Here is a 25,373-nt window from a genome sequence, read left to right as displayed (position 1 = left end):
TGAAACTGCCTCTGCAGTAGAACATGATAAATGGTCTGGTCCTGATATAGCTCTTTTCTTTCTAACGAAGTGCTTTTTGCTACAAGCCACTTATATACAGTTATATACTATATACAGTTGTACTCACACTGCAGTTCATTTTATTCCTTTAATTCCTTTTAAACAATCACACACACATGCACACCGCAATAAATGCGTAGGATGCGGTTCAGTGTCTTTACCAGGGTCGGGTGCATACGCAGGTGGGAGGAGCTGCCAACATTCTGGTGGTGCTGGAAAACCCACCTGACCTCTTGAGCCACAGCAGCCATATGGCACACTGTGTTTTCATAGACCGTGACCTTCTGCCCACTCAAAGCTTTTGTTGGATGATCAGCTTTGCAGACTGACAGCAAAAAACACCAGAAAAAGTGCAAAACTTTCACCAGTGTTGTACACGATCAGTGAGTCTGCATTCAAAGCACGTAAAGGTTACAAAAATCAAACTAAGGAAACATAGAGATATTGTTCCTGATTCATGCAAGACTAGATGAAGATGGGGATCGCTCCTCAGTGGAGAGCATGCTCTCCTACTGCCTGGGTGGAGTGCTGTGCAGTGGGTCATTAACACCGCCCAAATCATTGGCTGCCCTCTGCCACCCCTGGAGACTGTTAGTCAGTCAGTTCAGCTGTATGTTTTCTCTCTCTTTCTGGCTACACCTCTTCCCAGTTCAGTGTTGTAAACCATGACTTAAGCAGTAATTAAATACATTCTCACAGTAATCGGCTGATTTCCATCTTTTTCCAGGGCCTGTATCACTTGCACGAAACTGGCAAAATGCACAGGGACATAAAGGTACAGCTGTTTAGTTGTTACTGTTTAATAGTGACGCTCAGACTGTGGATCATCCTGTGAACAAGCTTGGATCTTTATTGTCTTTGCAGGGAGCCAATATCCTTTTGACCGAGCGTGGAGATGTGAAACTGGGTCGGTGTGATTTGCAGTATTTATGCAGGCTTAGGTAAGCACGATGTTGGATTTTAGCTGCACTGTGACCCTGCGTCTCTCCTCTGTGTCCAGCTGATTTTGGAATCGCAGCAGAGATCAGTGCCTCTGTGGCCAAGAGGAAGTCATTTATTGGAACTCCTTACTGGTAAGATGAATACATCACCACTAACCCTAACCTTACCAAACCCTGAGCAAACAGTGTCTGTCTGTCGATGGTGACACAGACCTCTCTGTTTTTCTACAGTGCTGCTATCACTGTGAGCTTGGTATGCTGCCAGTGCTCTTTGTCTTTATGCTCAGCTGTAGGTTCATCTGTTGTGCTTTTGTGTGACAATATCAGTTAAGTGTTCTGCTTTCACTTTAGCTGAATTCAGGTCTGTTTTATAGCCTCAGTTCAATATATCAGCCTATTTAAGCTTAGGGTTTTTAACCTCATACGTTATCAGAATTAACCAGACAAATCGATCCACCTCATAAGAGCGGGCTTGCATCAGCAGCCACAGAATGGAGGAGTATCAGTCCCGTGTGTGTCTGCTGGGATGAGCTTTCCTGTGCTCGTACGTTCATGGCATGTCTACTAACCCACAGAAGGCATCTACTAAACCAAAGTCTATGAAAGAAAATGTGCAAAGGACAGATTTGTTCTAGTTCGATTTACAATAAAGTGATAAAAAACACACGACCTGTCTTTCTCCATATATGTAAACATATTTATCTTTAGGTGAAGCACTGCACTGCTGCAGTTATTGCATCAATACCTGATCACTTCAAGGATCAAGTTTCTCACAAAGCCACAGACCGCTCGCAGCCAGCTGCCATCTTCAAATATTGATGTTTCACAGATTTGTCATTGAACCTTAATATGAGTGATTGACTCCTGGACACACCTGTTTGCGAATCAGGCCCACTATCTCTTCCTCTCTGAGCAGGATGGCTCCAGAGGTGGCTGCGGTGGAGAAGAAGGGTGGCTACAACCACCTGTGTGATATCTGGGCCGTCGGCATCACTGCCATCGAGCTGGCAGAGCTGCAGCCGCCCATGTTTGACCTGCACCCAATGAGGTGAGTCAGCACAAACAATGGGGACTGGACAAACAGTTGGAGACAGACAGACTTGGCAGACTCTGGGTGATTGCTGCTTGGACATTTTCCAGTCCAGTGACGTCTCTCACACTGTTTTTCAGAGCGCTGATGCTGATGTCCAAGAGCAGCTTCCAGCCTCCAAAACTTAAGGATAAAGCCAAGTGGTAAATGTGCTGCTGATGGTCTGAAATTCAAGTGCATAAGCACCTGTGATCTGATCAGTATCTTCCTCACTGCTGATACATGTATCTTTGTCTTCCTCTGTCTGCAGGTCTGCTGGCTTCCATAGCTTTGTGAAGATGTCTCTCATTAAAAGCACTCGTAAGCGGCCCTCAGCTGAGACACTGTTGCAGGTTAGTTTGTCACTAAACAAGAAAAAACGAGCCAACCGTCCGTCGTCACACTGGCACTGTGGTGTGTACAGTAGCTGTAAGCGTATCTTTCTCTTCTGTTTTTAACATTAGCACAAAGGGAGGTGGTTGGCCGAGGCTGGCTGTTAGGAGAGCGACTGGAAATGATTGCATTGCATTTGTACAGTTTATACTGGGAAAATTTCACATGCTGATGAACATGTGATATTACACAAAATCTAAATGTCACATTTTGCTACAAATATTACAGAGCTGTCAAATCAGCGTAAACACATATCAAATGATGTACGATCAAAAACATCCGAGCCCTCAGTACGTGGGTCGCTTGCTCTGCTGGTGGAGATATAGTTCTGTCCATCTCCATCCAGTTAAGGGCTGTGGGGAATGGGAGGTAGGGTGCACCCTGGAGTACCCAGACACAGAAAGGCCACCAGCTGGTCTGAGCCCAGGACCTTCTTGCTGTATGGCCACAGTACCCCAAAATTACATTTATAGCTAATTGGGTTTGTTTTTTTTCTATGTAGCATGTTTTGCAATGAGACTGGCTGCTATCAGCTGTTATCAAAGTACTTTTTACAACATTCACCTGCAAACATGCTCATACCGTTTGTGTTATGCATTTAATTTCTTTCATACACAGTCGCATACGTACTGCTTTTTGATTGGACCTCATAGTCAGTTTAGAAATAATACAGAAGTGGACAGATTTATGAAAATGTCATTTTTTAAATGTATCTCCCAAGTGCTGTTAAACAGAGTAAGGGCTTTAATACAGCATTTCCAAAAATCTAGTTTCATTGTTACATTATTTGCATGTTTGCATTTGTTACATTGTTACATTATTTGCATGTTTGCATTTGTCACATTGTTACATTATTTGCACACAGAAACATAATGTCTTAGGCTTTTATCTTAGTCTTTGATTTTCCATGTCTTCCATGTGTTTCTCAGCGAGTTGAGCAATCTTAAGTATTTGTAACAATTAACAGTGTCAATGTCACAGCCATGAAGGGTTCGAATATGGGCTCTAGGGCTTCAGGCTTCTTCAGGCAAGAGATTTCTGAAATGTATCGAAAGTCGACCGCAGGTTTGCAGTGGTCAAAGGGCAGAGCCAGTGTTATGTAAAATGTTGCTCTCTTTCACTTGTTGCTGCACAACAGACATAAGAAACTTTATTTTCTTTGTACTGTAAGACAAAAACAAAGCGAAAGAGAGACCTGAGATTAGCGCTATCATTTCCCGTTTAAGGTGTGTGCCTTCTTTCTTTAGCATCCGTTTGTGACACAGCTGTTGACCCGTAACTTGATCATTGAGCTGCTGGACATGGCCAACAACCCCGAGCTCCACGCTCCTCACACAAACACCATGGATGACATTGAGCTGGAGGTCAGTTCTCACAGCGTAGCTAAACTCACTGGATAAGGACATTTGATTTTGTACACTGTGGATTTGAAACCAAACAATCAAGATGTTATCAACGTGCAGCTTCATTCGAGTAGTGTGTTACCTGTTTAGGGTTAGTGTCTTTTCTAAACATGCTGTTCCATTTCAGACGCTTAAAAGTGATTGAACACTCGTGTTTCCAACATGGATCATTTGGGTTCTTTTTCTCTGGAAATCTGGTACTTTGGTAAAAGGAAACCTACACTCTGCAAGAACACTATCGATGAGGTCGTCTTAATATTGTTTTCAAGAGAAGCCTTCACAAATGGAAATACAGAGTTTACAACAAGGTGCAATCCACTGGTTACACTCAGGAACATGAAGGCCATATTAGACTTTGACTGAAAACACCTTTGAAGCATGTCCAGTCTGGAAAGATGAATTGTACCAGAACAATGAGAAGATAAAAGTATAGAGAAGGAGATCGGTTGCATGCATGGCTGCCAGTGAAGCCAGGTCAGTAGAGTTTATTGATGATGTGACTGCTGGATGAATTCAGAAGTGCACAGGGCGATAATCTCACGCTGCAAAACTAACCAGACAAAGCTTTACTGTGCACATAATAACAGCGAGCAAACTGCTAAACCCAAGAATTCTCAAGGTAAAAAAAAAGAAAAGAAAAAGATTTCCAATGGTCAAGTCAGTCACCTGATATCAGCCCCACAGAGCATGCTTGTCAGTGACTGACCAGCAAACCAGCACTGAAGGGAGGAAACCTGCATTTAGTCTAAAGTTCATCCAAGAATTCCAAAAAGTCACTGTGAGCCTCTGAAGATGGGGACTGAAAATCTGCATTTTAATCACATCTTGATTGTTTGATTCTAAGTCCACTGTGATGATGTACAGAGGTGAACTTACAGAAATGCTCTTCCTTTGGAAAAGCTGGGATTGACTTGTTTCCGCAGTGATTTGTGTTTGCTGTCTTGACAGGTTGGGGTAATGGCTCCTGACAAGATTCAGTCAGCAGGGAAACACCTGCCTGTGGAAAGGACCCCGTCTGAACAACAATGTGAGTCCCGCCCCTTCCACACACACAGTGGGTGTTTCCTTACATATAGCAGGATGAGATTCCTGGCGTCTCGTCGTCACAGTGAGGTCACCGGCTATGTGCTAGAATTGAACAAAGGGAATAAAAACTCTGCAGCTTGTCTCTGATGCTCTACACCGTGCAGTGCACTTGATGGCTGAATGTGTGCCTGTGTGTACATATGTGTACATATAGTATATGTCGGTTGTACTGGGAGAGTGGTTTCATTGTCCCATTGTATTCAGCGAAGCAGCTTGTAGAATATGAATAGAAACAAAAGCCCCTCAGTGAGCGTGCTGACGGCTGCTCTCGCTCTGTAACCGTCCACACGTGTGGGACGGAGGCCTCGTCAGAGGATGGCGCTGGGAACATGCCTGCTGTCTGACTTCATACTGCTCAGATGCCAATGGGCTGCTTGTGTTCCTGGTGTGACAGACTGTATTCACACACCAAATCATAAATCAGTCTGGTGTTGACCTCAACTTCCCTTACTAGTGTAGTCTAGTGTGCTAGACGCAGCCCCGTAAGCCACAAACACCTGCACTGCCCTTTGACCAGTATGGTTTTAGAGGCTTACACAGGTGCTACAATGTATCATATACTGTATATGTCATTGTCAACACTGATACAATGTATAGTGCCATGGTCTGTGTGTTACACCTCTATGCTTTTAGTATTGATTAAATAGTATCAGAAACAAGATTACTGTTTTATTTAGCACAGCCAGTTCATGTGCATGAGTCTGGGGAAATATAGGAAGGTCATTCAGTCTTACTGCTACACTGTGTCCCTCCAGCTTTTGCATATTTGGATGGAAGTTGTCTCGATAAATGTGCAGTTTCTAAAGTTTTTACAACTGACGAGCCTGAAAGGACTTTAAGAGAACTTTGAAAACCAGTTTTCTCACATTTACCCATCATCTTCTTGTTGCTGTTGTCCTTTGCTGAGCTTCTGCTACATTACTCAAGACAAAAAATTACTTGAAAATGCAGTAATTAGCCTTCACCAAGCCCTGCTCTGCAACAGTAAGGTGTTGGTGTTCTGCTGCATGTTTCTGCACGATGATCTTCATGCAGTAACATGACTAACCATAACTGTGACGTGAGCAACCAATGACTGCTGGGCAAAATAGTTTCCAAAGTATTCACTTTGTTGAGGTGATTGAATCAGAAGATTAACTTTTGAAATGTTGAGAGCATCTTTGTAGACCGCTCCTTTGATCCCATTTCAAACAGAAAAACTTTGGACTTCTTATTCAAATTCACTTGCAGGCGTTCAGCAACACCTTGCAAAGTAACTGAGCTGAAACGCATCAGCAGCTTCTGCTTTCTGGTTTAGTCATTTCCTCATCTCCTGCTTCAAAGCGAAATGATCATGTGATCGCTGTGCTTCCTCCTTTCACATCACAGTGAAGTCATTAGAGAAACTGAGGCAAGATGCTAATAAAAGCTGTTCTGCAGATTTTAGTCGAAGACCTTGCATGCTGCCACATGTGTGCAATTTCTGATTTCTTTACAAACTAATGACTAGTTTAAACAATGTTAAAAAAAAGCACTGCTAACTAACTATCTGATTACTATGGAAACCAGTGTTTTCAACTTGTTTCATCCTGTACAGTAATGACATCACAGTACTGTGTACTACATGTACAGCAGTAGTAGCTGAGATTCTCCACTTGAATTGGGAGATGTAAAAAGACAGAATTCAGTTAACTGCAGTCTAATGACACCTAGTGGTGAGATTTGATGCATATCGTGCCATTACTTGATGTTTTGACCTGTCAGCTCAAGAAAGCAGTGCATGGAATTGCCTAAAGTGATGTTATAAATACTCCTTGGTCGCATTTTGTGCCCTGTTCTTATTTCTCTTATTCCCTGGCTGTTGGTATTCCTATCATCTTGGACTTTTAGTTTAAATTGCTAACACCCTAAAACTGACTGAATACCAACAGTGAAAGCATTCTGTCTTCAGTCCACTGCCCTTTTCTTTTTACCTCACTTTTCTGTTTCTTATCATAATTTCAGTGTGATTGTTTTTTTTTTTTTAATTTTTTAATTTTATGTTTAATTTTTGAATTTCTTTGGCTGGTGATGCTGTTTTTTGCACCCAGCTCCATCCCTGTTTGGGCCCTGACTCAATATCAGTGTACATTTGATACATTCCAGTTATAATACTCTGTAGTCACAGAACAATCATATGTTCATTCGATTTGTCACTTTGCCTGACCTGCAATCAAAAGTGTCACTTTGACTGAGCATTAAGACACACACATACTTAGGAATACAAATACTTCTATTGAATTGAAGGAGGCGTTGTCTGATGCATGTCAGCTTTCACTCCCCACACACAGGCGTGTTCCAGGCTTTAACATTAATGACAAATGTCATACTCTGATATACTACAGGTAGAATAAGCCATCTAATGTCATTTTTAAAAGCTTTACTGTTGGAGCTTCTAAACTAGCTGTCATCTAGTCTCTCATTTAAAACCAGTAGCTACGATTTATCAGCCCCTGAATGCTTATAAACCATTTGATTCTTCTAGATGATTTTGATGGTACCTTGTTTATTGTGTTCAGACGTCTCTTCTCAATGACACTTTCTCATTGAGTAAAAATGTAGTTATTCTCTGATATCTGTGCTCACCTGATGTGTGGGGTCAGGGCTGCAGACTTCACTCGGCCCTTGTTCACTGCTGATGTCACAGGTTATCTCTAGAGTGCACACCGATGGGAATCAGTGCACCGTAAACACTGTGAAAGTACCAGGATTGTGTGTGAATGTGTTGGTCTGCCATTGTTAGCGTGCTAAGCCCAGTGTTGTGTTCTTTTTGCAGTTGACCAGGTGAAGTTTGGGCCTCCACTGAGGAAAGTGACAGAGCCTTATCCTGACTTGGTAATGCATGTTTCCTGCAGGTATACTGATGGCATTCAGTCCATGACAACACGCGGATTTGACCAAAGGTTGTGTTTGGGTTTTCCTTTCTGCAGGCCTGTTATGATGACTGGAGTCTGTCTGGAGATGAAGGAGGCTCACCGTAAGACCTTTGTTTCATCTTTCTTCAGTTGCTTATTAAATATCGTTGTTTTTGGCTGTTGAGATGTCACATTGGCACACTGCACACTATAATATAACAAGGTGCATTTAAAAAGTTGCAAGATTGGATCAGCTGGAGGGAAGTTGTGTTCTGCTGTGGTTGATTGTTACTCTGTCAGGTAGCAGGGAAAAGATCGCGTGGTAGCCACATCAGTCATTTGTAGACTGGGCTAGGCTAACTTATCTGGATTTTTATATTTATATTTATGTTTGTTTTGTTTTTATTTACAAAATCCAGCTGATGGGTAGCATGTATAACTTTCAAAACTTCAGAATTGCAATTTTGAAAAAACTTTACATGAATTATTTTAGAAGGTGTTTGCTTTGTTCAGCCAACATGGAGTGATTTCGGTATTTTTTTCCAGGATGTAGCACCATAAATCGTAACTCATAAAAGTATACATGTGGTTCCTATGTGGCCAGAATGCCAGCTTATCCATGCAGTATGAGAACAGTATTACTGCAGGTACCAAGAGAACAGAGTGTCCTCCCAGAGCAATGAGGAGTAACCTGTAGTAAAAACAAATAAACAAAAAGACATTTAGTATGATTTATTCTAACTGCATAACTTTGAAAAAGTTAACTGTTTGCAGTAAGAGTGGATGAACCGATTTACACCAATAAACAAACAAAACACGAATCAACTGCAGACTCTGTTTAGTTAGTTTGTGCCTCTGCCCTCCAGCTGATCCAATCTAGCTGCGTTCATTTACAGATTGTGATAATGAAGTAATGCTCCGTATGTCTGGATACTTCCAGGTGCCAGTTAAAATAATGGAGACTATACTATTGGCCCCTTTATCACGTACACGTTGGTAGTGCTGTGTTGGACCCTTTTGCCTTCATGCCAAAGATGGTGCTGAAAACATTCCTTAGAGACTTCGGTTCAAACTGACATGATAGCATTACATGGACTGCTGCTGCACATCCAGGATTGCACTGAGACCTTTGGCCGCGGAGCACAGCGAACTCGCTGTCATTTTTAAGACAGTTATCCTGCTGAAGCAGCTATCAGAAAATGGGTACACTCGTTTCACACGTCACTTCTCTTCCTGATGCTCAGTTTGAACTTCAAGTCCAACAGATGTTTGCATTAATGAGCAACGACCGGCGAAAATCGAGTGTACCCACAAGTGTACCTAATAAAGTGGCCAATAAATGTATATTTATGAAAAAAAAGATTGTTGCATATTCTATTTAATTTCTTTTATTTTGTTTTTAAAATGATGACATGTGCACAAAGGAATCGTTTACAGTTGTGATCAGACGTTTACGTCCACTCTGGGCTTTTAATGATTTCTTTGTTCTTTTGGAAGATTGTACAACACAACAACATCTTTAATGACTTAAAAAAACACCAAACTTTAAATTAATTTTTGATTTTCACTTATCCACATAGAGTCAACGTATATATGCTGGCTGCATATGCAGTTTTGTTTAAATATTTCTTAACAAGTTGTGACTGGACACTTTTGGTAGTCATCAACAAGCTTCTGGTGTAATTCTATCGAACCACTGTTCTTGGAAAACTTGGTAAATTGGTTGGTTTCCTGGTACAGACCCGACCTCAGTTGAGGTCAGAGCTTTGGAAAGGTGATTTCATAAGCTTCATGTTTGTTTTATCCATTCTAGAACCAGTGATGTATGTTGATGTGTGTTTGGGATCATTGTCCTGCAGTGTTCCACTTTGTGTAGCCTACCATTACCACCGGCAGCAAAACAGCCCCAAAGCATGATGCTTTCACCACTACGCTTGACAGTATTCTCAGGTTTGAAAGGCTCACCTTTACTCCTCCAAACATACCAAACTACCTTTCTCTAGAAGGCGTTTGGCTTGTTCATGTGGGCAGCTGCAAATTTCCCTCAAGCTTGTGTCGATTTTGGAGCAGGAGCTTCTTGCTGGGAGATTCTTTCTTGGTTAGCACCCTCTCAGGCTATGGCGATGTAAAACTGTCTTTATTGTTGACAGTGATGCTGGTGTTGAGCAGTTTCTGGTCCATGCCAGTCTTGAGTCTTGAACCTTGGTGATTTGTGGGTTCTTCTTTAACGCCCCGGCTCATTTCCTGTCATCCAAGGGTAACTGTTTGTCAAAGTCTGGAAGAAAACCCAAAGTGGTATAACTTGTACTAATGTACAAGTTTGAACTGATGACCTTTGAATCTGCAGAGACCCTGACAATTTGCATAAACCTACAATTCTCCTTCTTAGATCTTGACTGAGTTCCTTGGACTTCCACATTGTTCTGAGTATCGGTCAGTCCAGTGAGTGCCACACTGAGGATGTGGAGAAGTGGGTGAAGAATTTGTCTGACAAACAGCTCACCCAAGCGGAGAAAAACATCCATCCCGCTAGTCGAACTGATCACGAGCCCCTGAAACGAGACCCAGGAAGTGTTTACAGTAAAAGGGGGACAGACTGTCTGAAGCAGTTAGAACAAGACAAAGCTACTCACCGGACCTCATACCACAGGTCACAGGCTCTCTGTGAATGGTAGTCATGGCCACTGATCAGTGGTTCTTGTTCCTTCAGTGGGCTAGTTTCAGTCATTGTGCAAATGTACTGTTTATAAGATTGGAAACCTGCAGACAGCTGAGACTGAAGGAGTCACCTGGATGAGTGACGAAACCTTTCTCCCACTGAAAACGTCCAGATGAACAGAATCGAATTGTGGATTTCCTTGCATCAACATGATGTTTCAGGCATCTACATCATGAAGCTCATTGAGAGAAGGCCAAGTGTTTGCAGCATTGTCATCGAAGCAAAGTCTACTTTGAAAGTATAAGATGTATTTAGAATTATTTATCGATTTTTTCTTCGCGACATAATTCCATATATCTTGCTTCATATATTTGTAGTTACAAACTGAAAACATCAGTGTAGAAAGTCGTAAAAATAAAGGAAAAACATCAAATGAGAAGATGTGTCCAAACGTTTGACTCTGTGTGGATCTGCAAAAATTCAAATTAAATTCAAACTTGTACACCCAGATCTTGTTTTTTTTTTTTAAGTTATTAAAGAAAGGAAATCATTAAAAGGCTTTATAAATGTTTGACCACAACTGCATATAATCCCTTCTGCAACTCTTCAAGCATATAACTGGGTGAGTTGTGTTTGATGGTAGGTAAACTGGAAATAACCCTTAGCACAAAAAGGAGTGCTCTAAGCCTGAGTTTGAAATGATAGACAGTGATCAAACCTTGGGTTAATTCCTTCTTGGGCCATTCAGGCCTGTAGTCAGATAAACATCAGGTCTTCGTGTTGCAGGAGCCTGTTGGAATGTGTGGAGCAAGCTCTCGAGCTGAGGTAGGCCATGTCCATTAACTCTAGCCTTTCCTAACACCAATGTCTCCCCATCCCACCTGAATTCACCTGAAATAAGCTGCTTGTCATGGAATTATTCTTGATGTGAAAATCAACCATTGTCTGTATGTTGGGTATAATCAGCAGGTTTGTGTTCAATCTAATCTAATCCCAACCTCCATGAACTGGAGTTTGGGAGCATGTTTGATTTAGCACAAATATACGTGTTTTGTTTTGTTAACTTCTTTGGGTTTGTGTTACTTGTCACTGATGTGGTGCTTGTGCTGATTCCCTCACATTATGTGGAAAACTGACTAGTGCTAGATTTTGGACAGTACTTGTTTTTTTTCTATTTCTTCTTTTTATCCAGAACCATGATGTCATTGGATATAGGAGGGGAACTGTTACCTCCTACATAGTGTTTGATTCTAAAAGGTTTCCACACCAGCACCGCGTCAGTGAAAGTCTGGTGTTTGCTTGCTTTGTTGTAATGTTTCCTTCAGATTTTTGTTCATGTCCTGCTCTTAGCCAACCCTCAGCATCTCCAGCACCTCCCTTTATGTCCGGCTTGTTTCTATTATGCTTGATGTGGATTTCTTTATAAGACGTCTTCGCCTTTTAGAGCATGACCATTGTTGCTCCTTTGTCTTTCAGGAGTTTAACCATCAAGAGAGTGCCATGTGCTGATGTGAGTGTGAATCATTTTACCATAAACAAAATCTCCGTCGCAATTCGGTCACTCTAGAGTAGTTCATATATACTGTGTCTGTGTGTATCTTCAACTTTTATATACTAGTTTATATGTTGCTAAAGGTATTCACTCACCTGTCCAGATCATCAAATTCAGCTGTTCCAACTTGTATAGAATCAATTGATTCAAGTCGATATGCGTGTGAAGGCAGATGAGCAAATACTTTTGTAGTATGTGCAGTTTCTACTCTTCTATACTAGTTTAATATGTGTACACCTAAAGATTACAAAAAATGCAAAGTAGCATAAGTGTTTTAATGGAAGGTGAAAATTGTGCGGAAAGCTTTAATTATGACTTTCCATCAGTTTCCTGTCTGTGCGTTCTACTAACTTTAAAATTAAATTAGCCTTCCTCAAATTCTACGTTTGCCTCAGTACATTACAGGTTATTTGTTCCAACCAGCCTCTAGGTGGCGTGGTTTTACAGTGGGTAATGCTTGTTCAGACCCCGCCTTTCTGTGTGGCACTGGTGCGCTCTCCTCCTGCCTCTTGGGGTTTCGCTGGGTAACTGGCTTTGTCCCAGTGTAAAGACATGCACGTTAGATTAACTGGCAGTTCTAAATTGGCCATAGATGTAAAGGAGATAAAGAGTAAAGAAGGCTTACTTAGCCAGCTACTTAACCCCCTCAGCCAGCTAAACCTACTCCCATGTACTGACTCTGTAAATGCTTGGAAATGTCTCTGAGTGATCAAACCATGTGTGAGTCCAAATTTATTGTTGCTTGTCTAGCAACAGTTCAGTTCCAGTCCAGCAGGATCTAGTGTGTCAAAGACAAAGTGGCTTCTTCATTATTTTCATTCTAATCTGATAATTATCAACACTATAATAGGACACTTCAAGGGAGGCCTTGAATGCCTAATTTAAGTCCAAAAACACGTGTTGAGTTTTTGGGGAAACTTGAATGTCCCCAGGAGAATAAGGATTTGCTGCAGCCTTCCATGACCACAGTAACAATTGCTTTATTCTTTCTGGATCCAAGATTGCATTAACTGCTGGACTCTTCTTTCCTGTACCCCAGCACAGACCTTCACAGGGAATCTCCCTAATCTCCCAATCCAGAGGCACCTTCTCAGTTGTATCAACTAGGAAACCTTAAGGAACCCCCCCCCCACCCCCCAAGGAGTTGACCACTGCCCAATCCATTTGTCACTGAACCCCTTTGGCCGCCTCCTGCAGGTGGTGGATCCAAAGGAGTTCAGGCTTCTTTTGGGCTGCTGCTGGCCAGGCACCATTGGCTGGGGCCCAGCCACCAGGCGCTCACCCTTGACTACCCCCCTCCTCCCTAGCATTAGCTGCACCTCTCATGGGGTTTTTAATCGCTTATCGTCTGGTCCAGTTGTAGCAGGGGTAAAATGCCCTCGACAGCTGAGGTCCTGGGGACTCTAATGCCAGTGGAGAAGGGGGGAAACACCATGACTCACCACAGAGGCATTATTCCATCTGATGAACATGCAGAAATGTGTTCAGTATAAAACCATGGGAGCGACATTCCCATGCACATTAGCCTTGTCACATACAGTAATGTGTATTTGTATTTAGTAACATGTTTGATGGTGTTTCTCAGGGAGGCAGAAAGAGCAGTGTGTTCAGTCCGTCTACGGCCTCACTGCCAGCCTTCAGCTCTTTGACTCCCAGCACAGAGGACAAAGATCTTACACCGAGACCGACCTGTACACTGGGCCCCGACAGCGCTGTCACAGCCGACTCCACCACAGGTACTCATCACAACATTAGACCTCAGCTTTGTCTGCCTTTAAACAGACACTTTTTCTTTTAACTTCTGTTCTGTCCCACATAACGTTGCAGTTTCAGATGTTTGTATTAGACTATTTCAGACAGTGAAGTAAACAAACATATGTGATCCCAGCGATGATGTCTTTATATACTTGATGCTTCGCCAGACGCAGCACACTGTTGATGCACAGATCATAAGCACTGGGTGGTGCTTCTTGGTAGGCTTCTGTAAACGTCCGTAGCTTTAAATAAAGCTCCTTCAGAGGGGAAAGTTATACTAACTACTATATTAACTTTTGACTGTGCAGTTGTTAAGGATTATTTACATGAACGTCATACAGCATATCAAAGTAAAAGAGCTCTCTGTAGTTAAAGTATCCAGTCAGTGATTCCAGAACGGTCACAATGAACGACCTAAACTACCAGTCAGAAGTTTTAGAACACCCCAGTTCTTCCAGTTTGTTATTGAAAATGATGCAGTTTATGTCTGATTGCACTCTGAAATGAAAGCATAGTACAGCTGGAGTTAAAAAAAGAAATCATGGAATCAGTTTTAGACCAAAATGTATTCTAAACTTTGGCTCATCAAAGTCGACCCTTTGGCAGACATAACAGCTGAACACAGCCGTGGCATTCTTTCTACAATAGAAATCAAATATTCTCCCATATCTGCTGCAGAAGTTCCCATAAACGTGGACCTTGTAGGTTGCTTTGCTTTGCTTCTGTCCAGTTCATCCCAAACCAGTTTGATGGGGTTGAAGTCTGGAGACACTGCTGGACACTCCGTGTTTTCAATCTTACCATTTTCAAGCTTTCGCGTCTTCCAAATAAAGAGAGGGGCAGAATATCCCATCGTGTTATATCTTTGTTTGTTTGTCTAATGAGCTTGTTGTAATTGGCTTCAAATAATTGCTTGGATTTTGCTGTGAGTGTAATTCCTAGATATCTAAATCCTTGTCTGGGCCAGCGGAAGGAAACCCTTTCATTCATTTGCATAGGCCAGTCCCCAGATATCATCATTGCCTCTGATTCATTTATTAATCTTGTATCCTGAGACTGAACCATACATATGTAGATTTCATAAGTCTTGGAATGTAAAGAAGTTGGTTATTCCTCCTTCCTCCTGTTCTTTGGATTTGTATATTACAGCGTATTCAGCCAGGGGTTCTATACTTATCGCTAATGTTTTGTTTTGTACGCTAATGAATGTAAATGGTTTTGCTATATCACTGATGTCGTGATGTGGAACTTTAATACCATGTAATAATGTAAATTGCAGTTACTGCAGACATGACTTAATGCATGCATTAACTTCAGCTATGACCGTAATAGTTCCACTTTAAGCTGACCAAGCTCAGAATGAGTCCCACAAAAATCTCTTTCTCTTTTTAGCCTTGGCCAGGTGCTCAGCCACTCAGGACATCACAAAGGGCTGCAGTGAAACGTGTCGGCCAGCGGAGGGCGCTGTGACAGCAGAGTTGGTTACTACTGCGTCCTCACCCAAGCGAGAGACCCCACTATCACCAGAATGGAGCACACTGAGGAGGAAGACGAAGGATGATGTAAGTGGAAGCCTCAGCATATCAGCCTGTGTGATTTGCTAACCTTATAACTTCCTAATGGTTGGCTCCTTTAAAGGTGTCGGACTACACACCATGTAACAGTCAAAATGCTGATTTGTGACATTTACAAAAAATAATAACATTTCTTATGTGTAACCTTTGACATTTTTAGAGCGCTGATTGTCATGGCCTTCCTCCCACCCCTCAAGTCCATGTAAGTGTGAAGTTTAACATTTTACGCCCAAAGCTCTCATGACTAACATGATTTGCTTCCTCACGTACAACCGTGTGTTTTAATGGCTGCGTCCTGCCAACGGATTCCACAAACCTCTGCACCTTCTCACTACTTCCTCACTTTTAGAGTAACTCTTGTGCAAACTGGTTTGTGATCTAAGGAGCTTTGAAAGACAAAGAGTCGGGACGTTTCATCTCTTATCTGAGAAGCGCCTTCAGTTCTAAGAGCAGTAGGTGGAGAGTCCCAGATTTTAAGCCCTATTGGAAGACAAAGCTCCTCAGATTACCATGACCTGGATGACTGAACAGAAAAAATTACTTGTGCAACTTTGAATAAAAGTATAACAGCCAGTTTGGTTTTGTTGGAAAGATAACATACCTAAACTGAAGAGTCAATCTAAACATGCCAGACCATACATGATTCAGTTGCTCTGCTGCTTCTGTAGATGGGAGCCTGCTTCTCTAAAGTCTTCAATGGCTGCCCTCTAAAAATCAACTGCGCCGTCACCTGGATTTTTCCCAAAACAAGAGGTCAGTGGTTTGGTCTATGGTTCTATTTTTACGTCATAGTGGAGTAATGAGAGCCTTTTCTCAGAAATCTCACAGCAGCAGGTTTATAACAGGTTTATATTAATGTGAGGAGACAGTTCATTTATGCAAGGTACGATGAAAAGGAGACTTCTTGTTTGAAAGGAAAGCTGTAACTGACTTAAATGTGGCTGTGTTCTCTTTAAGATGGTCTTGTTGTGCAGAGATGCTCTTTGTTACGTGTGCATGTCCTTCAATGTGACACAATGAATGTGATGTGACACTGTAGTGGCCAGGTGCCTACACACAGCATGGGTCATGTGCGTGCTGTTGCCTGACGTTGTAGCACAAAGAGGCACTCTTAATGGGGATAGCAGCCAAAGTGAAAGCAGGTCTGGTGTCTGAACCTTGTGATGCGATGGTAATGGTGTCTGTGTTTGGTGCTGATGGAAACTTCTTTATATAAACACTTTTCCTACTTAGATCAGTATCTTATTCTTGGGGCAGAAGAAGGCATCTACACACTGAACCTTAATGAACTTCATGAAGATACATTAGAGAAGGTAAGATCATAATTCTCTCACATTTGTATAATGCTTTAACAGCCATGCTGTCCACTCCACTTAACTGGCCTGAATCCTTTATTACATGTCCTTACATGACCATTCTGGTGAAGTTATTGGAAAGACGACTTATTTGCAAAGCACCAGGGGAAAGTCAGCAAAGCAAAACCAAGGCTTTAACTTTAGCTGTCCACAGAATTAGCCAACAACAAAACAGAATCCCAAAATGAGCACAGAGGCAGGAGCTATGTGTGGAAGACATGCTACATGCTACAAAACAGGGATTAGAACAAAGATGAACAGATGGGGATCAAGGTACGGGCTAAAATGATTGGACACAGATGACGGCGATGAGAGGAAAAGGAGGGAAGACGGACAAAAACACGACACACGAGAAAACTGAGCAACACATAGACGAGACAGAGGTCAGACAGGGGAAACATCAGGGCTACTAGTAACACAAAAACATTAGAAACATGAAGGAAAGTCAGCTAAGACTAATACTTTCACAATATCTTATACTGAAATGGGTCAAAGGTCAAGTGGCTATATTCATAAGATGCTCGACTATCCGTGCACAGACATGCAGGAGGAATAACTCGGTCCAGAGCAGGTTAGGTCTGCAGCATAAGATACTATGACAATATAACCCCAGTAAGGAGCGACCTCCTTAAAACCAGTCTATGCTTAACACTGCAATAACACTGCAAACCCTAAATCTGGCAAACTTCTCCCGATGTTTCCACTGAAGGGGTTGGAAGTTAAAAAGCACTGAAGGTTAGGTTTGGAGTAAATCATGGATGTGTGCACGTGAGTGTGTGCATGTGTGTGCACGTGTTTGTGTGCAGCTTGTAGTGCAAACGTGCGTGCAGAATTCATGCAGACATGTGTAACTGGTCGTTTTGAGGTAGAAAAGGGTGACGTGCGGTTAAGCTGGTAGTTGAAAGTGTCAGTCAGAGTAGAAGAGCATTGTGTAAAAATGCAAGTAATAACAGAAAAGTGCAAGTCATTAATCGCATCACCCTGAAAAAGTGTGCAGCTCCTGATGAAAGGAGGAGCACTGAAAACCAGGAAATGGTGTTTCTGAAAGAGTCTGATGACTGAAGCTGGATGTTTGAAGTCTCACTGCTTGTCTTTTCCCTCTCCCCACAGCTCCTCCCTCAGCGATGTATATGGCTATATGTTATGAACAATGTGCTGATGTCCGTATCAGGTAACAAACAGCGTGACACAAACGGAAAACATTGTGTCCACTCGATAATATGCTGCTCTAAAAAGGCTCAATCCTGCAGGGAAGTCGTCCCAGCTTTACTCGCACAGCCTGCCAGCTCTGTTTGAACAGAAAGGACATCTGCACAAGAAACACAGCAGCCTGTCGCTCAGCACCAACCGCCTCACTGAGCGTATCAGTCTCAGGTACGACACGCCATCACAGATGCAGGGAAACAGGAGCTGTAGGTGAAGCAGTATTAATTGTGTGATGTATGATGCTACCACCTGATTTTGAGGAAGGAGGATACTGTAAACCCAATTTTGTCTGCTTGTTCTGACCTGGATATTCTCTGTTGGCCACAGAAAGTTTGCCATATCTGTAAAGATTCCTGACACTAAAGGTTGTAGGAGGTGCAGTGTAGGTAAGCAATGCCGAGTTACTCTGGTCAGTCTGTTTGTTCACGGAGAACAACTGCAGACACTTAGTCCTGCTCTCTCTGTTTCAGCAAGAAACCCGTACACAGATAGCACATTTCTGTGCGGGGCTGTCCCATCTGGCCTGGTTTTACTCTTGTGGTATGAGCCTCTTCAGAAGTTCATGCATCTAAAGGTTTGTACAGATATGTTGAACTTGCCACCTGAATAAATGTCTGCCTTTCTAACTCTAACCCTATTTCCACAACGCAAACCAGCCATTAGACCTGAATTACATAAAAGTAGACAGACAGCATATCAGAATCTGAAGCTGAAGAATGTAATTGATTTTTTAATACATATGCATACTTTTTATTCAAGAGACTTTTTATTTTAGAGACTAAATAAAAGAAACGTTGTATAAACGCCATCCAAAAACACCAACAGCACCTTCTCTGGGTCCAAGCTCGTGTAACTGAATGGTTACCATGTGTTTTCTGTGCTACAGGAACAGTGTTATCAGCACACAGTTCAACGCCAACATGCACCATTAGGTCACATAGCAGACTAATTGACAGGTTTTTTGAGAATGTCTCACACATTTCATGAAGATAATGTATGTATTGTGAGAACAGAGCTCTGTAGCCTGTCTGCAGTCCTAACACAGTGCTGCTTGGAGAAACACACCTGTGTCACAACATTATGGAAAAGTGGCATAGACGTGCAGTTAGGGGACAGGTTCATTGGAAACGCTAAATTGCCCATAGGTGTGAATGTGTGCGAATGGTTGTCTGTGTCTATGTGTTAGCCCTGCCACTAACTGGGACCTGTCCAGGGTGCACCCTGCCTCTCGCCCTAAGACAGCTGGGATAGGCTCCAGCCCCCCGCCACCCCGAAAAAGGATAAGCGGAAGCAGACAGATGGACGGATGCTTGGATGGGTGGACGGATGGATGGACGGACGGATGGATGGACGGCTGAATGGATGGATGGACGGATGCTTGGATGGATGGATGCATAGACGGATGAATGGACAGATGGACTGACGGATGGATGGACGGCTGAATGGATGGATGGACGGATGCTTGGATGGATGGATGCATAGACGGATGGATGGACAGATGGAAGGATGGATGGACGGATGGGTGGGTGGATGGAGGGATGATGGATGGAAGGATGGATGGATGGACGGATGGGTGGATGGATGGATGGACGGATGGACGGGTGGATGGGTGGGTGGATGGATGGATGGACGGACGGGTGGGTGGATGGATGGATGGACGGGTGGATGGATGGGTGGGTGGATGGATGGATGGACGGACGGGTGGGTGGATGGACGGCTGGACGGACGGATGGATGGATGGGTGGGTGGATGGATGGATGGATGGACGGCTGGACGGCTGGATGGATGGATGGACAGTCGGATGGGTGAATGGATGGATGGATGAATGGATGGACGGCTGGACGGACGGATGGATGGATGGGTGGGTGGATGGATGGACGGCAGGATGGACGGACGGGTGGATGGATGGATGGGTGGATGGCATCAGTTTATCTTTAATCTCTAGATTTACTAATCATACAAGAATTCTGTTGTGCTGTTTTGGAAGGTTGTATGAACAGGTTCAGCTCAGGTTTAACAAGCATCACTTAACCATCATGAGAATTTATTTAGTTTTTCTTGTTTCCTTGGTGACTGTTTCACAGCAACTCGCCATCAGGCTCCCAGATTCTCTTCCGGTATTTGAACTGCTGGTGTTGGCAACAGATGAGTTTCCTCAGCTGTGTGTTGGAGTGAGAGACTGTAGTAATGATAAACCACCAACCGGCCAACAGCTCAGGTTTGATATTATAGAGCTGAACGGCGCTCCTGTTCCAGTGCCAGGTAGGACCATTTCTGAATTTCTCTGCTGACTTCCTGAAGCTTCAAGCTTCAACTTGTTTCAACAAGCTTCCTTCTTTCCGTGCATCAGGAGATAGTGGAGCACTCAGAGCCGTGCAGGTAACCCAGCTGGACCGAGACACTGTTCTCATCACCTTGGAAAGTAAGTCCCCTCGCATATTGTGAATCCTTCAAATGTCTTTCGTGCTCATTCTCAATCTGTGTACCATTTGGACAGGAACTGTAAAGATCGTGAACCTGCAAGGACTTCCATCCAGACAGCTGGCTGCAGAAATAGTCTTTGACTTCTCCATTGAAACACTAGGTAGAAATAATGATGTGACAAACAGAGTGAATGAGAGCTATTGTGTGTCCTGAAAGCTGAGTGACACCTCCTGTTCTGTCAGTCTGCTTGCAGGATAGTGTGCTGGCGTTCTGGAAGCATGGCCTCAAAGGGAGGAGTTTCCATTCAGATGAGGTGATGAACTCATCCAACGTTGGCTGAGCTCGTATCATGTGCTTATCATATTTGTTCTAAGTCATTACACATGTGAATTTTCACTTTATGTGCAGGTAACACAAGAAATTACAGATGACAGTCGTGTGTTCAGAGTTCTGGGAACAAACAGGTATGTTAACAGTATGCTGACAAGAGTTATCAATCACTGTGAGAAACTAGTAAACCTAGTACATCAGAAGTAATCAGGATATTATTTTTCTTGATACTATTGTTAATAGACCTGGAAGCGATTTTCAGAGTAGCATGTGGAAGTAGCAAAGATAATGGAAGTTACCTGGAGTTTTCCACTGTGAAACCAGGAATAACAGCTTAAAAATGTTGTTGGATTTCTGTGATCTAAATCATTGTCAGCCTGGCAGGCAAATAGCGTGGACACCAAAGTTTGTGAACGTGATAACCTGAGAACAAAGACATATAGGATTTAAATCGGTACAATGGGTGTGTCTACTGGGAGGCTGAGGCTTAGCGCTGGTGGCTGCCAGTACTAAGTATTATTATACAACTGTGCCAACCTTTATTTAGTTGATTTAGTTTCTTTTTCCTATGTGTTATGTTTTATGTATTTCTCAGCTCTTTGCTTCCTTTTTTCTACTTTAAACTTGTTTGTATGCTGTTGTGTAAATGTTCACACTTATCATAGAGTTTAAAAAAGTAGTAGGCGTGGTGATGAGCAGGAACAGGAGTAAAACTCCAGTACTGTATCAGTGTGTAGCATTAAAAGTCAAACTGCAGTGGTTGTAGTATCAGTAGAGTAGTGTTAGTACTAGAGGTGGGAGGAGTAGAAGCAGGTGGAGGCACTGGCTTTAGGTTAGTACTGCCTTTCTCTGGTTTTCCTTTACAACTCATCTCCTTCTCATTTGCTGACAATGTGCAGAGACATCATCCTTCAGAGCACACCGACTGATGACCCGTCAGCACTGAGCAGCCTGTACATCCTGACAGGACACGAAAGCAGCTACTGAGAGAGGACACGGGGCTTCTCTTTTGACGGCGTTACCAAAGAAAAGCACAGCCTGTCTGTAACTGTGGGGTGGAAACGATGCTCTGTTTCACTGAGGCTGTGCCAGGAAATGGTTCAATGCTGGGAATGACAAATGTTAGGAAGGTATCCTGCTGACTGTCCAGCCTTCACCTGTACACAAGACACCTGTCAAGGTCCTCGTTGGGGTTATAGTTGATAAAGCTTTCTAGCTTTTCTTGTTTATTCAGCTTACCGGCTTAAATCAGACCTTTCTGTTAAAGCTAATGCAGACTCCACTGATCCGCCCGCTCAGTGTGGACGGGAGAATAACCTGAACATGGCCTCTGGGACATCATCATACTGATGTTATGAAGCGCTCAGTCAGGTTTTCTTCTTGATCAGACTGAGGAGGCAGACTGTGTGTGTCTCAACATTCAGTCATATTCTGTAAAGCCATTTTCTGTCTGCATGCTGCACATAAACTCTTTGGACCAAAGTGCTGTGACACCTACACCTTACACCTGCAGGAGCTGCTCGGCCATAGAAAGCTGCTCTGTGACGTGCACGGCTTTTTTGCCAGTGTTGATTTTATGGGTTTAATGTAATAAGTAATTTTTCACATCATCGTCTGAGTCGTAATCCCAACGAGGAAACCTGGAATGTAAAACTTGATGGACGCTCCAGCTGAAGAGTGAAGTGTCAGACTTTTAATGTATCTTTCAAGCATTAGCATACAATGGCAGAAACAGTGCCACGTGTAAAGCATAGGAGCCATCTTCATCTCATTCTTCCCATTTCATGCAAGTTTTTTCTCATCCTCAGATGGACAGAATTTGGTTTGCTGACTTCATTCAGTCACACCATACTAGAGCATGAAATGTGGAAATAAACTGGTCAGTAAGAAAGTGTGATGCTTGAATGTATAGCGTAAGGACAGCAGCAGCACTGCATTTACAGCTGATATGATGACTTCAGCATCTTTAAAGAACTGTGAAGGAATTATCAGTGCTAACACAACCTTAAGCACGTGATGTGACCGTATACACTGCTTACATTTTCAGTATCCTTACTTAAAGAGAACATCTCAGAAAAAAGTACAGTTAGCAAGAAGCTTTGAGAACAAGGCAGTGTTATTGCATGCTAACCACCGTGGTGGTGTAGCTTGTCCTGATAAAAAGTGAATGTGGTCACATTATACTTGTTAACTAAAATGAAAAAATAAAATAATTCCACTACATGGGTAAAGATATTTATGATATTTATGGAAAGGATACTATAAAAGTAACACTGGCCTTTCCATGAGAGAAACTTGAAGTACAGTATGCATGTTGAGATTAATGTTTTTTAATATGTTTTTGCTACTATGTGAAGATGTGATGTTATTAACAACACAGAATAGACAGAAATAAAGATTTTCATATCTCTTGGAGTTTTATGAAGAGTTAGTTGGGTTGTTCTTCTTTGAATGTGTGGATCGATGCTTCTACAATTTATATCTTAATCCTTCAATTTGTAAAAAACATTTTGAGTTCCGTTTGAGAAGATAAATGAAGGTTCTTGCGTTCAAGTGGAGGCTCTAGCAGACTGAGAAAGTAACTGCATAACTGTGTTATTCCTGCACCCATAGCAGCAAGTAAGTGAAGGCAGTGATGAGCGCTGATGAGTTCTCAGATCACTCAGTCAGTCTCTGAACGTCACCTTTATTGTGATCACGCACTTTAAGCTTTCATGCCTGTATTTTTGCACAATTGTGATAATACTGTATTGAAAGAAATCTGTGCACAGACGAACATGGGGTGGCTTTGCTCAGGTAGTAGAGGAAGGTGCTTCAATCCCCGTCTGCATGCCAAATATCCCTGGGCAAGATACCAACGCAGAGTTGCTCTCCAAATGTGTGTGAACATTACGCAGAAAGTGCTTACAGAGAAAAGTGCTTGCGTACACCTGAATGAGGCAAGTTTAGTGCTTTGAGTACTATATAAGAACCAGTCCATTTACGTCGCCAAAGCACTCAATACTCTCTTTACGAAGTTCTCTGTAGTTTGTTTCTTCAGCACCATATTTGACCGCGGTCAAGTGAGCCCTCCCTTACGAAGACACCGTCAAGCTAGCCGCACCGCCAGGCGCACCTAAAATGTTGTTGCACTATTCTTATGCATATTACGGTACGGGTGCCGGCTGGCTTAGAAACGCAGTCTTTTGTGTCCTGACACTGTTGTACTTCACAATCCACTCTCAGTTTTGGTTCATCTCCACTTTTCACCCTGTGATCCACACCCAAAATTACTGTACGATTCAGAGAAAATTAACAGTAAAATTTACCCAATATACAGTACTGTACTTTTAATATCCTCATCTTTGAGCTCAGATTACACAAAAACTGTAAGAGGTGACACTGATATTTCACTAGATTCTGACTCTAGGCTATCTCCACTTTTTACCCTGTGATCCACACCCAAAATGTACGGTTTTCCAGAAAATGAATACTAAAATTTACCAAATTTACTGTACTGTACTATATATTTTCTCATCTTTGAGCACAGATTACAGGAAATCTGTAAGAGGTGACACAGTTATCTCACTGGATTCTGACTCTGGGTGACCCCCACTCTTCACCCTGTGATCCACACCCAACCTGATTACCCCACATACATATTTTATGATTTTTTTTTACTCAGAAGTACCACTGCAGGTATTCTTTTGTGCATTAGCAACAAAAACTTAATTTGAGCCTGAGAGGGTTAAGTATGAGTATGACAAAGGCTAAGAAAATATACTGCCTAAAATAATATCAAATTTAAACAACAAATTACAAAATTGCCACACCTGCTGTTATTGCCAGGTGTTCGATAGAGCATTATTTAGTCATAAAAAATACATATCATTGAAATATCATCAGTAAAGGAAATACTCTCACTATGTAAGACATGTTAGCAAATTCAGTTAATAAATAATGTATCAAATCTATACAGATGTTTGAAGGTATAATGCAAAGCATGTCTGTTTCTATGGCTTACAAATGTGTTTGCCTTTAACATAATTTACATTTCATTTATACAGTTTCACAGACGAAACAATAAAATAGGTTTCCTGAACTGTTCTTCATGGCCCAAATTTTTAATCCTTTTGAGGAGGATGCATTATCCATGAAGATGGGCAATTTGTTCATTGATCTCTGACCCTCGCTGACTCTGACGCCTCCTAATTCTGCTTCCAGCCTTGCTGATTAATTTGTTGTCACTGATGCTGTCACCAGTTGTACACAACATCTATGTTTGTCCACCAGTCTAATCTGTAATTCAGGTGAACCCAGAATTACCTGTATCTTTGTAATGTTTCAGAAAATATACACTATATGTTGATGGGCATTGTCCCACTTTTCTTTCCTTTATAAGTAAGAATCTCTATGGTTTTAATGGCAATTCATATACAGATTGTGGAGGACATTTTATTCAACACTCAAAGAAGTTCCTCATCAGCAGACTGTAGTACAATTTCAGCCCACAGTTAATAAACCCATCCAATGGAGCGTTATCAGAGAAATTATGCAAGTGTTATGTTTGTATGTACTGGTAATCTATTTATCATTTATCATGATTCCTGCTCTGATGATTACTTTCTTCTCCTTCTGTAATTTTAATAGATAGAGGATGTTGAACATTAAGCTCCAAACAGGATGAATGAGGAAGACCACAGAGGAGAATCGT

At 42.2% G+C, this 25,373-nt stretch overlaps 1 protein-coding gene across 3 annotated transcripts in view; it reads left to right on the top strand.

Annotated features, from left to right (window-relative positions):
* Positions 1-22,893, top strand: part of map4k2 (mitogen-activated protein kinase kinase kinase kinase 2) — a 41,287-nt gene extending 18,394 nt beyond the window's left edge. Inside the window, exons 6-32 of one of the 3 annotated variants that reach the window (XM_085151347.1) lie at positions 788-835; positions 925-967; positions 1,061-1,133; positions 1,918-2,049; positions 2,172-2,234; positions 2,342-2,423; positions 3,711-3,827; positions 4,815-4,893; positions 7,747-7,805; positions 7,901-7,947; positions 11,271-11,309; positions 11,961-11,994; positions 13,622-13,772; positions 15,184-15,353; positions 15,526-15,567; positions 16,034-16,118; positions 16,599-16,678; positions 17,831-17,891; positions 17,971-18,094; positions 18,254-18,312; positions 18,397-18,500; positions 20,011-20,188; positions 20,277-20,348; positions 20,424-20,510; positions 20,593-20,663; positions 20,759-20,814; positions 21,580-22,893. In XM_085151347.1, coding sequence (XP_085007473.1) covers positions 788-835; positions 925-967; positions 1,061-1,133; positions 1,918-2,049; positions 2,172-2,234; positions 2,342-2,423; positions 3,711-3,827; positions 4,815-4,893; positions 7,747-7,805; positions 7,901-7,947; positions 11,271-11,309; positions 11,961-11,994; positions 13,622-13,772; positions 15,184-15,353; positions 15,526-15,567; positions 16,034-16,118; positions 16,599-16,678; positions 17,831-17,891; positions 17,971-18,094; positions 18,254-18,312; positions 18,397-18,500; positions 20,011-20,188; positions 20,277-20,348; positions 20,424-20,510; positions 20,593-20,663; positions 20,759-20,814; positions 21,580-21,667 — 2,244 coding nt within the window. In that variant the 3' untranslated portion in view covers positions 21,668-22,893. The remainder of the gene's footprint in view (positions 1-787; positions 836-924; positions 968-1,060; positions 1,134-1,917; positions 2,050-2,171; positions 2,235-2,341; positions 2,424-3,710; positions 3,828-4,814; positions 4,894-7,746; positions 7,806-7,900; positions 7,948-11,270; positions 11,310-11,960; positions 11,995-13,621; positions 13,773-15,183; positions 15,354-15,525; positions 15,568-16,033; positions 16,119-16,598; positions 16,679-17,830; positions 17,892-17,970; positions 18,095-18,253; positions 18,313-18,396; positions 18,501-20,010; positions 20,189-20,276; positions 20,349-20,423; positions 20,511-20,592; positions 20,664-20,758; positions 20,815-21,579) is intronic. The other 2 variants (XM_085151364.1, XM_085151356.1) reach the window with 2 other exon arrangements.
* The last annotated feature ends 2,480 nt before the right edge of the window (positions 22,894-25,373 follow it).

This window comes from Neolamprologus multifasciatus, chromosome 3 (assembly GCF_963576455.1).
Source record: "Neolamprologus multifasciatus chromosome 3, fNeoMul1.2, whole genome shotgun sequence".
Lineage (NCBI taxonomy): Eukaryota > Metazoa > Chordata > Actinopteri > Cichliformes > Cichlidae > Neolamprologus > Neolamprologus multifasciatus.
This window is presented reverse-complemented; position numbering and strand designations above follow the sequence as displayed.